This window comes from Charadrius vociferus, unplaced genomic scaffold (genome assembly GCF_000708025.1).
Source record: "Charadrius vociferus isolate BGI_N301 unplaced genomic scaffold, ASM70802v2 scaffold228, whole genome shotgun sequence".
NCBI lineage: Eukaryota > Metazoa > Chordata > Aves > Charadriiformes > Charadriidae > Charadrius > Charadrius vociferus.
The window spans coordinates 3,063,258-3,076,604 of NW_009649864.1; the positions used below are offsets into that span (position 1 = coordinate 3,063,258).

At 36.2% G+C, this 13,347-nt stretch overlaps 1 protein-coding gene across 2 annotated transcripts in view; it reads left to right on the forward strand.

The window, feature by feature from the left end:
• Window positions 1-8,759, forward strand: part of PPP2R5C (protein phosphatase 2, regulatory subunit B', gamma) — a 54,993-nt gene extending 46,234 nt beyond the window's left edge. Inside the window, exons 12-14 of one of the 2 annotated variants that reach the window (XM_009891044.1) lie at window positions 255-327; window positions 2,678-2,794; window positions 6,069-8,759. In XM_009891044.1, the coding sequence (XP_009889346.1) occupies window positions 255-327; window positions 2,678-2,794; window positions 6,069-6,200 (322 nt within the window). In that variant the 3' untranslated portion in view covers window positions 6,201-8,759. The remainder of the gene's footprint in view (window positions 1-254; window positions 328-2,677; window positions 2,795-6,068) is intronic. The other variant, XM_009891045.1, reaches the window with a different exon arrangement.
• The last annotated feature ends 4,588 nt before the right edge of the window (window positions 8,760-13,347 follow it).

Sequence of the window (13,347 nt, forward strand, 5' to 3'; positions counted from 1 at the left end):
CTTTCATGAGAAAAATACAAGGTTTTTCCCTTCTAATGTTGCTTTGCAATCATGGGGTCTTGCTACGATGCAAATTATGCTGTCAACAGTAAGTGATATTTTGGGCAGTAGGATGAAACAGGCATAGCTAAATAATTGGTTCTGTTGAATTTTCTAGTGAATTTCTTCATGTTTAAGAAAGTATACAAGTTGTGATGCAAGATTCACCAAGCTGCTTTTGCCATTTTTGCTTCTAATTTTTTTTTTTTTTTCAGAGAGAAGCTAAAATTGAAGGAACGGGAAGAAGCATGGGTTAAAATAGAAAATCTAGCCAAATCAAATCCCCAGGTATTTAGAAAAGATTAACGTGTTCACATTTAAATACTTTAGTTTTGTTAAATATCAGTTGGGGAAAGAGGTCTGTCAGATCATGGAAATAAAGCAATTTCACTAATTGTATTATGAAAGATATACAATAAAAGTACTTTTAAAATTTGTAACCTTTCTCTTGTGCAAGTAATTATTTTTGTAAAAAAAGGTTTCTGAAAAGTATGATACGAAGTACTTTTTCCTTTTCTTATAATAGGAGATATACAGTATTGCGGTTTGAAAAGTTATTGTGCAAAATTATGGAAAATATAGAGATGCCATAGTTGGTTTCTCTTGAAAAGCTGTTTTGCAAACAATATATTACAAAAGAGATCTTTCTGCAAACTGTGAGTTATGACTGGTCAGTTTTCCTCTGTGTCAAATGGATTAAAGTAATATTGCACGTTCTTGTCTGCTGCATTTGTTCTCATGCTCGCATTGGGCCAGTCTTCTGGTGAACCTGCACCTCAGGTTCTTGCTAAAAGGAAAACATCCTCTCAGGCATTGCTTGACGTAACTGAAATCTTGATAAAGAAACAAAGCTCCTTTAGACTAGTCATTATATTTGGACATTATGGGAGAAGGGGATGGTTTGGCTTGGGGTTTTTTGCTTCCCCCCTACCTAATTTGCTTGGAGAATGCTGCCAGTTTTCCGTTATCTCAATCATACCAATTGCTGCTATGGCAAAAAAAAACCCAAACATTTCAATTACTCTGCAGCCATAATTTTGCTGTAATGCAGCAAGAAGCTTACTGTACTGTATCTTTCCAGCATCGTCTAGCTGAATTTAAAGTGGTGGAAGATGAAGTAATGGTACTTCATAAACAGAAGTGGGACACTTTATGATCTCAGTGCTATTTTAAAACAGAAAGTGTAAGGTCATCTTTTTTTCTAAGAAGGAGAAATTTCATAAATTTTTTTTTCCTCCTGTGGCATTTGTCCGGGAACAATTACTAAACTGCTCAAAATTCGTTAAAACAAAACAAAATGTCAGCTGACCACAGATCAGTTAAATTAATCAGAAAAGAACCATTCATATGAAAGCAGCAATTGACTTCCAGTGACAAAACATTCCTGTAGTCAGATAAGCCATACAAAAGCCTTGCTTGAAAAGTACTTGGTGTACATGGTCATTTGCTATCACATACAATGAACTATTGCATGTCTGGCTAAATAAGGGGATTGACTCGTAGTAGTAAAATTTAGAGTTCTACAGTGTAAATTTCCTTTTTTTCTCAAGTAATTTTTTTGTAATTGTGTACATTTTCTGAAACTGGTTAACACAACCTGTATACAGTATGTTCTGCGTAGTGTGCATGAAGAGAGCTAATAAGTGGAAGCAATTTAAAATAAAAATTATAAATTTGAAAACTGAGTGTTCCACTGAATTGACGTAAGGATATAAATGCTTATAGCACTCTATATAATGGATTTTTAAGTTGTTTTTTTTTTTTGTCCCCTGGAATTTGTTAACTCTTTAATTTGACTAATTACTTACAATTCTTGTTGTTCAGAGCTGTTCCTGACTCTGCATAACACAAGAATACATTTTAAGATATTAAATCATTATTATTATATTCATTAAATCCTTGCTGTCAGTTTTTTCTGTTTTGTCTCATCTGCATTAAGTTATTGGTAAACTCAGATACTAAAATATTTATCAGGAAAAACAGATGAAAATGTGTGTGTGTCTTCATAAATGAGTTTTGATTTCAAGACCACATAGACCTCATCTGAATTAAAATACATTTTAAAATATTGAGCTTGCTGTACAGTAAGCGTTAGATACTATGCAATTGTTTTTACAAGATTTTTTTTTATTCTCAAAAGTCTTTTATGGCTGTTTTACTTTTTCAAGACAGAAAAGTTTTAATATTTTGTTTTGAAATTATTTTAAATGTATGTTAACCATATTTTGCCTTTTAACAGTGTATTTTCTCTTCCAACACAAAATTGCACCAGAAAGTAAAATCATTGTGTTTGGGTTGCTACACTGTTCACAAATCACTAGGCAATGTATTAATAAGGTGTCAGATAAACGATTGCCAAAGTAGACATTTAATACTGGCAAAATCTGAATTTTTTAAAAGTCAGTCTCAGATAATCAAAGCATATTTTTGGTATTTTGACTGTATTTTTCAACAGGATGTTTCTGCCAAGTGAAAGTATTGAAGTTGCATTTTAAAATTTGTTACTTAGTGCCTGGAAGCATAAGATATCGAAACTAATCTTAAATAACTAATCATATCATTCAAATGCTCAAATACACCCTAAGTATTTAGGTATTACTACTAAGAATGATTATTTTAACACTTTGCGTTTTATTAGTACCCAACATACAGTGACACGAGTTTGCTGAACAGCCCTGTTGCAATGGAAACAGACGGGCCTTTAATTGAAGATTTGCAGATGCTGAAAAAGACAGTGAAAGAAGAGGCTTGTCAGGTAAAGCCATGTGAAGATAACAAAGTAATCTAAATTATGACTTTTTTTAATAGTTTTTAAGCTATTGTTAATCATAGACATAAACTTGGGTTATATTTTCAGCCCTGTAACCATTTATCCTAGAGTAACAAACTTCATTAAAGCTGCTACTTTTAAGTGATACTGTAGCACTCAAAAATAGTGTGTTACATTTCTAATGCCCGTGAATCTGCTGTATAGTCTCTTTTGACATTTCTTCTACAGAAACTTTTGTTTTCTTTTCACTTAGAAATAGCTTTTTGTGTCACGATGGGAACATGGATTATGCTTTAAGGATAGTTAAAAATATGGCTAAAATCTACCACGTCATGTTCTATTCGCTTCTCTGTATGAGTGTTTTGTTTTTTCATAAAGAAAACTCGTATAAAATATAGTGAGATTCTGTGATGACATTTATGTTTGTTATTCAGGGTCTTCTTAGTGGCTAAAGGTGGCTAAAGCTACTATGTTTTGAAAAAAATGTTTTAAGTATGCATTTGCCTTGCCCACTCATGGGTCTTCTTCCTCAGTCCACCATCTGTTGTGTTCCATTACGTACTACAGGGCAAGGACTCTCAAGGTCATTCCAGTTTTTTTGCCTTTAGCTAATGCTTAGTGATCTTCAGGTGTTCTTAATTTAACTTCAATTAAGTGGAACTAGAACCGTGAGATTCAAACTAGAGATTTAAACTTGGATCTGATGGAAAATGGAAAAGTGCCAGGGAGCATTGCAATATCACTAAGATGTCTGGTAGGAATATCAGTAATATGAATATCTCTAAATTCAGCAAAGTTTAAGACCACCTAAATGATCTGAACCTGGAAAAAACGGTTGAGATCAGAGAGAAAGTCTGTTAATTTGAACCAATGTATCAAACAAGAAATTTAATAAAAATAAGCATATGGTCAACCTAACCTCCTATGTTACTTTCTTAAAATTCTAGTGTCGTTATCCTGCAAGATTATATTTTGGATTATATTTTATTTATTATTTGTACTATGGCTTTTAGGATGAAGGTCAGAAACAAAAGAAATACTGGAATGCCTCCAAGACACGCTCAGTGACTGCTGTTTTTTAAATGCTTATCTCTGTAGTGGAACTGTATGCATTACATGTATATCTTGGTGGCTGAATTACATGCTGATCCAGGGCAATGAATGAGGGTATCATTCCCCTGAATGGAAATGCTGGTTAGAGCCAGTCAGTGAGGAGCACTGGGCTTATAAAAGTTTCTAAACCTCTGCCTTTCTTCAAACCTTGGGTAGTTTAGCCAGGCTCACATGATGGGGAGACAGCCCTCCTTGCACTAGCTCCAGAGCCTAGAACCAGTTTTACTGGAAAAAGGTACATATAAGATTGTTGAAAAACACGAGTACTGCTTAATCAGAGTACTGTTGATAGTAGTGTCCATCTTTTAGTATGCTATTTCCTAGCACATAACCAGTTTCTCCAGATCTATGAGACCTTGGTTCACTTCTCCTCTTGGTCAGCAAAAAAAAAATGGTAAGCAGGAACTAGAACTCATACCTCCTAATGCTGAGTGCTCTAACATTAGTTCATGAAGAAAAGCAGCCACCGTATGACTATATACCAGTAGTTGGGACAAGCAGTTAAGAACAAAGTTCCCAGTTGCAGCTGCTGGAAGTGTTTGGGGATTTAGGCCAGTATCATACAATATAAAATGCGTAAAAAGTAATGGCAGCCCAGACTAAAACCAAAGACTATGTAGGTCTTACCTTCTTTTCTACAAAGAATTCAACTTCAAGAGCTATAATGTTGGGACTACAGACAGCTTCATTTGATAGAGTTCCAGCTGGAAAATGAGTGGATTGCACTCCTATGGATGAGCTTGATTTCCCTCTCCCTGCCCTGATTATTAGAAGGGGTGGGGACTAAAAAAGCGACACTAATGGAAAAGAAACAAATTGTAAACCAAATAAAATTCTGAAAATTGTGTTGGAACTGTTTAAGCATCCTTTAGCCATCTCTCCAAGTGAATGCTTTTCTGCTCTTCCTTGCTCAGCAAATGTGCAAGAAGTAAATGAGATGATTAGGAGGTTATAAGCCTGTTTTTCAAAGATAAAGATCCTGTCCTAGCAAAGCTAATAGAATGGTTTGAACCCTGACTTCTTATTATTATTTCTTATAACAGAAATTTGTGAGAAGTGTAAAGCTTGCAAGGATTGGTAAGTCTAGGTCACCAGGCAGAAAAATGATTGATAAAGGATTACGGTATTGCAGAAAGCAAGCTAGGTAGCATTCTTGCATCGGTCTTTGAGAGGACACTGGAAAGACATTTATGTATCCCTTGCTAAGTACCATCAGAAATTGATGCTAAAACAAGAGATATTACAGTTAGCAGTTTAAAAAAAAAAAAAGGGGGGGGCAAATCAAAAGGACAACTTGGTTTATTTTTGAAATAAAACTTAAGAAGCAAGGAACTATATAAAGATCTATACAGTTTCAGTGAAAGTAAGGTTTATGCCAGAGGTTAGTGGTGTAGCAGAGTGTCCATACGGAAGAGGTGATGGGATGACTGTAGAAAGTAGACCAGGAATTTTCTTCTATACTAGACTATGTTTTTAGTGAATAGTCTGTGCTACAATTAAACTTGACCACCATGACTTACTAACTTTTTGAACGTGCTAGTAAATCAATGTCTAAGTAAAAAATGATCTTTTTTATAAGGACTTATTTTTATAGAAGAACATGAGTAAACTACATTGATCTAACAGGCAAATTAGGGTAGGTGCGACAGACTTGGGGAACTATATAAAGACACCATTACATAGTTTGAAGCGACTCTCCTAGAACTGCTGTCTGGTTTTAAGAGAGCATTGGTAAAATAATACAGCAGAACTGTAAATTTTCACATATGTAAATAGGGCAAGTAATTAGAAGCACGGAAAAAACTTAAATCATTTATCTTACATGTAGAGACATAGAAAATGAAAAATAATTGAGTAGATAGATGATAATTTTATTTTTTAAAATGTTATCAAGTGATAATCATGGTAGTAATGTCATTGCTAATAGCTTAGAATTTGTTAGTTGTTTCTAATTTTTCTTAGCAAAAAAAAATGGTTTCGAGACTTAAAACTGGGTAGCTGGTGGGGTAAAGAGGAGAAAGTATCATTTTTTTCCCATATGCTTTTATTTTTCCCATAAGTGAACATACTGATGTGCAAGAAAAAATTTTAAGTAATTGTTCAGTAATTAATATTTTTAGCCACCTTCGTTCTATTTTTATTTCAGGCACAGAAAGATCAGAAAAAAGATCGTCCTCTTGTGCGACGCAAGTCAGAACTGCCTCAGGATATCTATACCATGAAAGCCTTGGAATCACATTGCAGAGCTGATGAATTAATATCACATGATGGGCATTAAACTATTACAGTGAAATATTATTTTGGAGGAAAAGGTTTTTTTTCTGGACTCAGTTCTACAGTAGAACTTACTTTTTTGTGCCATACCAATCAGTTACACACAGTCAAAGCTTTCTTCAACCCAGTTCTGTAGGCAATAACTTAATAGAGTATGCAGCTCAAGATTAGTAGTTCAAACAATGGTAAATTACCCAATTCCATATGCAGAATATTGGGTTGACTATAATCAAGTGGACACAATTTCCTGGAGGTGTTATCATAGTACCAGCTAGCTGATAACATGCAGTTTTTATAGTCGTATTTGAGGAGAGCATTCTATAAACTCTTTCCGTCTAAATGAGTGACCAATAGTTGGTACTAATGATAAATGTGTGTTTTCAAAAGTACAATTATTTCAAATTTAAGTATTAAACTTTTTCTAGGATTTCTCAACTTTACAGTTGTTTCCACATTATTGCTGTCTTGTAATATACCAGCAGTTTTGGAAATACACAGTTATTCTTTCATATTGTAAAACATGGCTTACAAACTGGTAACTTTCATGACAATCCTCAATCATTCCTTTCTAAGAATTCTGTAAATTTATTTCTCCTTTACTTAGGATAAAGATCTATATCTATATATACCATGTCCTAATACTTTATGTATATTTAAAGCCATATTTTCCAGTCCTTAGTGTATAATACGGCACCAGTATTCCAGATATGAACTGGTAGAAGAATTTTTCCTGAAATGAAAATTTGTTTACTATGACTCGGAATAGACTGAATATAAAATTTCATTTTAAGGTTTTTTTCAAGTCGATAAAATACTCTCTCACTGTTTTCTCCCTTATCTGAGCTTTTAATACTCAGCATTTTTCTTGGGCTCTAGGAGTTCAATATTCTGTGGCAGATATTATGCGTGATTTCAGTTGCATCAGTTTCTATCTGAAAGATGAACGTAACCTTTCAGGAAACACAACATCACAAGCTTATTAAAATAAGAAAAAGAACAGACCCTTGAATTCCATTGTGCTTCTTTTTAAATGAGTCTAAGAGCTGAGGAGATAGTGACCATAATTTTACCGTGAAAATATTTTTTGTTGTTGTTGTAAAGAGCACATGTGCTGCAAATACACCTCACAAGTGAACTGAAAATGCATCTGAGTTGCTGATGATCTTCAAATGCTGCTATATATTCCACAAGATTACTTGCATGTAATGAGCTTTTTGTTGTAGATGGAAAAGCACGGGAGGAAAATCTCTTTAAAAATATAGTGCTTTGTCTTCAATATTTGATTTCTCTCAGGGTGGCCAGTATTTTGACTTACTTATCCTGCTTACAAGCTGTTTGAAATGTGTTCTGCTATTCTAAATGGGTGATTAGTTTCTTTTGTCTCTGGCAGTAACATGATATAACTTAATGTTTAATGTCTTGATGCATAAAGAGATAAAAACGTGGCTTCTTTAAAAATAGTTTTGTTTTACTTTTTAAGGAAGTATAACGTCTCCTGCATCCATTAATTAAAAAAAAAATTGCGCGAAGCAGACATTCATAGTAATAACCTTGTGCAGATGTAGTGCCTGCTGTTTGTTGGTTGCATTTAACATTCAATTTACAATATTTGTTACGTTGTCTATTGGAAGAAAATTGTGGGTGGTAAATAATTGGCTTACAACAATGAAATTTAAAGACCGACCCAACCTTTAAGTGGAATGTCCACTGTGTCTAAAAACATTTCCTGTAAAACTTGAAAAAGAATATGCTTTACCATTAGGATAAACTATATGAAAACAGTTTAAAGATGCCTTCTCCTTTTGAGGGAAAAAGGGTGCTTTTTTAATTGTGTAAAGCAATGTCTATGTATTTTGATATACCATTGTTTGAACTTCCATCTTTAGCTGGTAGGTTATCAGTTACCTTTGATTTTGGGTGTTCAGTATGTTTGTGCAAGAGGTTGCTGAAAGGAATTATTCTTGTTACCCAAGGGGAAAAAAAATAAACTGTATATCAATGTTTGATTGATTGTGTGATGCTCAACGTATACGAACATATTTCACTGTCTAGATTTTATTTCTGTTCTTTATCGAAGATAAACACTCACCAAAAAGGGAAATAATATGGTATTTTTAAAGGCTTAAAGTTCACCACAAACTCGTATTTGAAGTTTTGGGCCACTGAACATTTGCTTAGTCAATATTCCAAAATCTATCACCACTAATGGTTTAGCATGTTTATTATCAATATTTATATACTTCTTATAATCCTGTACTAAACCATTCTAAAACTAATACATCCAAAATAAAAAGAAAAATTAAAGTAGAATTTTGGTGACTGTTGTTCTTCATAAAGTTCTGTCTCTGACACCTTCCCCTGTTTTCCAAAATTACACCTGTACATCAGGAATGTCAAAAGTAATATTACAAGTGTCTTTTTAGTGTGGCTTTAGTATGGCTTCATTTTAATATTGTACATACATTGTACCTTGTTTTATGGTAATAAGTAATAAAAATGTAGACTTCATATTTTGTACAGAATTGTCCTATGTACAGAATAAAAAGTTCCTAGAAACAGCAAAAATAGGTAAGTGGCACAATTATTTTTCATTAGACAATATCTGTAACATTATGCGTTAGTGGAATGTTAAGTTCAAATGTACCTACATATTTTTTAACATTTTGTAATTCAATTTTTTGTTCTGGCATTGTTTCTGAAGAACTTCATACACCTGCCATTTAATATGCTTTTATCTAATTTTAAACTAAAAAAAAAAAAAAGGTGTATTATATGGACAAATAAAGAACATGTGAATTTTACTTGCTCATCATGAAACTAAATTTAGCACAGGGCATTTGGGGGTGTGTTCAGATTATGATTGTTTGTAGAATCAGCTGTACAAATCAAAATAATTTCATAAATTCCACAGAAGCAAAAAAAAATAATATGAAAAGGCCATTAGTAAAAAAACAGAATAATGGATATTGAGTAGAAAAAACAGACTTAACTTTTAGAACAACTATCAGTACTAAAAGGAATTTGTTAAATCTCCGATCTACAAATATGAAAGATGCACCTTTCATACCATGGTATTTTCCCCTGTACCACTTCTATATTGACAGGCTTCAAGCGAAGTAGCTGTAAAACCAGGGATTACAGTGTGGTAGGGGATACGTGGTGAGGTGACAAGGATGTAGGAAAAAACTGCAGTCTGCGGTAGGAATTGTCTTCCCTCTGAAATCCATCAAAGTCCCCAAAAGAACTAAGGAAATGACTCACATAAAGCTGACTTTCAGTAAGTGGTAGGTTTGGGGGAAAGAGAGTTGTATGCCCGGGATCAATGTCTGACTACTGACTTGAGTTATAAATGTAACAGGTTTGAGTTATAAAGGAAGCCCTTGCCTACTGAAATAGTTTTCTGCATGAGCTCAGAGGTAAACTCATCACGTGCACTCCCAAGCCTAATCATGAAGCAAAAACTAGATATTGAAACAACTGAAGATTCAGTCATTCAGTTTTCAAAATTAGGGTCAAATACCTCTCAAACTATAATGTTTTAAAATACTGACAGTCATGACATATTTTCTATATAAATACCCTATTGAGTTGCAAGCATGTTCAGGAAGGGAACTTTAATTCTTTCTCTCTAAGGGAATTAGGCTCAGGGGCTTTGACCAACAACCTTGCTTGCTTGGTTTGGTGTTTTAGAAGTGGAAAGGAACATGCCAGTGTAGCACAAGTCTGCTTGGGTTTGGAGGTTTGTTGGTTTGCTGTATGGAAACTATTTTAGTGCCTTAGAAATGCACTTACAGGAGATAGCTACGATTCCAGGTTATCCCAAGTATTGTTCTGCATCCCTTTATGGACCACCCACCTAAAAGTGGAGCATTTCTGCTCCTTGGATCTTTTCCTTACTGTTCGTAATGATTGTGGAGAATCTGACTGCGTATAGCTAATTAAGAAATGCCATTCTAATTACCATATCACTGTCTCCCTGGATTATAGTTTCTTTTATATGATGAGGCTTGGCCTGAGCTGTCTTGGCCTTATGAAATAACTTCGATGTAGTTAAAAATTTTGTATGAAAAATTTCCCTGTGGAAATTTTCCTGTGGAGCTAAAGAAGATAATACATTGTTCCTTCCTCACGTAATTGAAGAGCAGCACGACTGCAGCTGGCTTTGTCTGAACCCAGTCACATTGGGACTGCATTCACTCCTGCGCAGGCAGAGAACTGCACACACAAAACATGAAGTTTCATAAGCGTCAGCCCTATGGTGTTGAGGGGAGAGGGCTTCCACTGTTCTGCTACGAGGCGGTGGAAGGGTATTCACATAATCTGCCTCAAGCTATTTTAGGGACTTTTGTGGTCCAGAAGACCACACTGAGAGGGTTCATGCCAGCATGAAGGCCTTGCCATAGTAATTTTTCTGGTACTCTGGCTGTAGAATTAAGAGATGCAAGAGGATTAGAGATGGAAAAGGAAATTATTTACTCTGTTGCTTGTTTGAGGTTTTTGCTTTGTTTTTTGTCTCAAATACTAGCAACTTACTAAATATAGGAAAAATACTTTTTTGTTTCTGAAGTTGTTTCTTTTATAACTTATTTCTACATATGCTGTATGGCATTTGCCAGGAGCAAATCTTGTCTGTCTTGACAAGTCCTCGTTCTCATTCTGATTCGCAGAAATACTTATTTTTAGTTAAATTATAGGGGAAATGTGTAATATTGGCAATCTTGCCTTTTGGATGGCTGATTTCAATGGCTTCTCGCATACCTGGGTCCTTTGTGTATCCAAGAAAAGGACGTTCGTAATTAACTGGAGGTAGACCAAGGTAAACTATTTGTCACCCCGACTGAGCAAGCTAAAGCCTTTTCTCTCCATAAGCTTTAACTGAACATGAGAACCTGTGTAAAAAGCTAGTTTATCTTGTCTTTGTTTCAATTTCCTTTAACTTAATTTACATCATCTTCCTCCAGCCCCCTTTGGCACAGTAGATAAGGCTGAAATGATTAAAGAAATACAAAGTGTCTTACCTACCCTGGCTTTCAGTTGCAAGTAGTCTAGCGTTTAAATATCAGAATCCTGGACTTGTTCTTTATACCATAAAGTCTTGTTGCACATTGAGTATTTCTGTTTTTAAAACCTCCAGTAAGATGAGACTTGTTGGGGTTTTTTGACCCTGTTTTCTTGGCAATTCAGCAGCAATGTATATAAATAATTATTTGAATTGTTATTTCCTATCTCTGTCCTGCTTTCTTCTCCTTACTTTACTTTCCTTATTCTTATTTTTTTCCTGGAAGCAATTTTGCTGCCAGCGAGAAAAATCTTGCTTTGTAAGGTACAAAAATTTTGTGACATTTTGGTGCAGCAGATGATGGCTCTTTTAGAAGAATGAGCCTGCTAGCACTTGGAACCATAGCTTAAGCCAGCCTCCTAAGAGATGCAAAGTTACATGGAAGACGTATCTAGGTTGCTTAAGAGTATTATCAACACCCTTATTAACGAACATCCTGAAGGCCAGGATGTTAATTTAACCTGTGGTTTTGGGGTGCTTGGCCTCTACTGACACTTAATACATGGATGTAACACGTAGATCACTCTCCCCCCATTAGAAAGGAGTCAGGCAGGACCAGATACGGGGTAGCCTTGGTGGAATTCAGACAGCCTAACAAAGACAGCTCTTTTTTTCATATGAAATGTAATCCTAAAACATGACCTGCATGTAGAAGAATGATAGGGTGTGAGCAAACTAGACTTCGGAAATTGAAATAGGTGAGTGTTGTATTAAACACTACCTCAGTAATTATATTCTGTAAATAGAATATTCAGATGGGTATCTCCCACTATTTCATCAAAAATAAAATTTACCTTTCTAATAGGGTTTGGGGTTTTTTTGCGGGGTGAAAATGCAATGGTTTTGATCAGATTTCAGTGAATCACCTCTATCAGTTCCAATGCTTGTGGTTGAAACTTGGTTGCTGAACGGATCATTTTCCTTCCAGACAAGAAGGTTTGAGAAATAGGTGTTTTTTCAAAGTTAAACTGGACTCCTACCCCTCTCAGGAGCCTGCTTAAGCATAGGCACGCTTTTTTCCAGGTAGAAATGGAGGAGCTGGGGTATGTGGCTGGGCTTTCCGGATTCCCAGTATCTTAGCTGGACAAACACACTTTAATGCTGAGTTACACTTGTGTAGTGGCTTACAAGGCCAGACGTCCTTTGTCAGGCAGGATATCCTACTCCAGCTTCCTTATTTCTTGTGCAGTACATCTGAATAGATCCTGGGCCTGAGTGTCTCTGTGCGTTTGCCTGTGTATCCACCTGAGGAAATACTGTGGGGGTTGGAGGCAGTTTTGTATGGTTTGTTTGCTTGTTTCTGGTTTTTGGGTGACTTCCCCATCTCCACCTCCATATGAACAAGAACTGGAGTTTTCAGCCTATAGGTCACGCAGTGGCCCCAGTGTACCTTTTGGGGAGTCAGCGGAGTTGCTTTGGAACTTTGCTGCCACCTCCCCTCTCCCAGGCACGTTCACACACCAGCCAGGACCAGGCGAGAGAGGGGACTTGTTTGGGCAAGGAGGAACAGGATTGTCCATCTCAGTGTCAGTAAGCTAAACTCATATAGAATCATAGAATGGTTTAGGTTGGAAGGGACCTTAAAGATCATCTACTTCCACGCCCCCTGCCATGGGCAGGGACACCTCCCACTAGACGGACCCTCCCAGCCTGGCCTTGAACACTTCCTGGGAGGGGGCATCCACAACTTCTCTGGGCAACCTGTTCCAGTGTCTCACCACCCTCACAGTAAAGAATGTCTTCCTGGTATCTAATCTAAATCTCTCCTCTTTCAGTTAAAAACCGTTACCCCTTGTCCTGTCGCTCCACTCCCTGATAAAGAGTCCCTCCCCATCTTTCCTGTAGGCCCCCTGTAAGTACTGGAAGGGGCTGCAAGTTCTCCCTGGAGCCTTCTCTTCTCCAGGCTGAACCCCAACTCTCTCGGCCTGTCCTCATAGGAGAGGTGCTCCAGCCGTCTGATCATCTTTGTGTCCCTCCTCTGGACCCACTCCAACATGTCCACGTCCTTCTTATACTGGGGACTCCAGAGCTGGATGCAGTACTCCAGGTGGGGTCTCACAAGAGTGGAGTAGAGGGGCAGAATCCCCTCCCT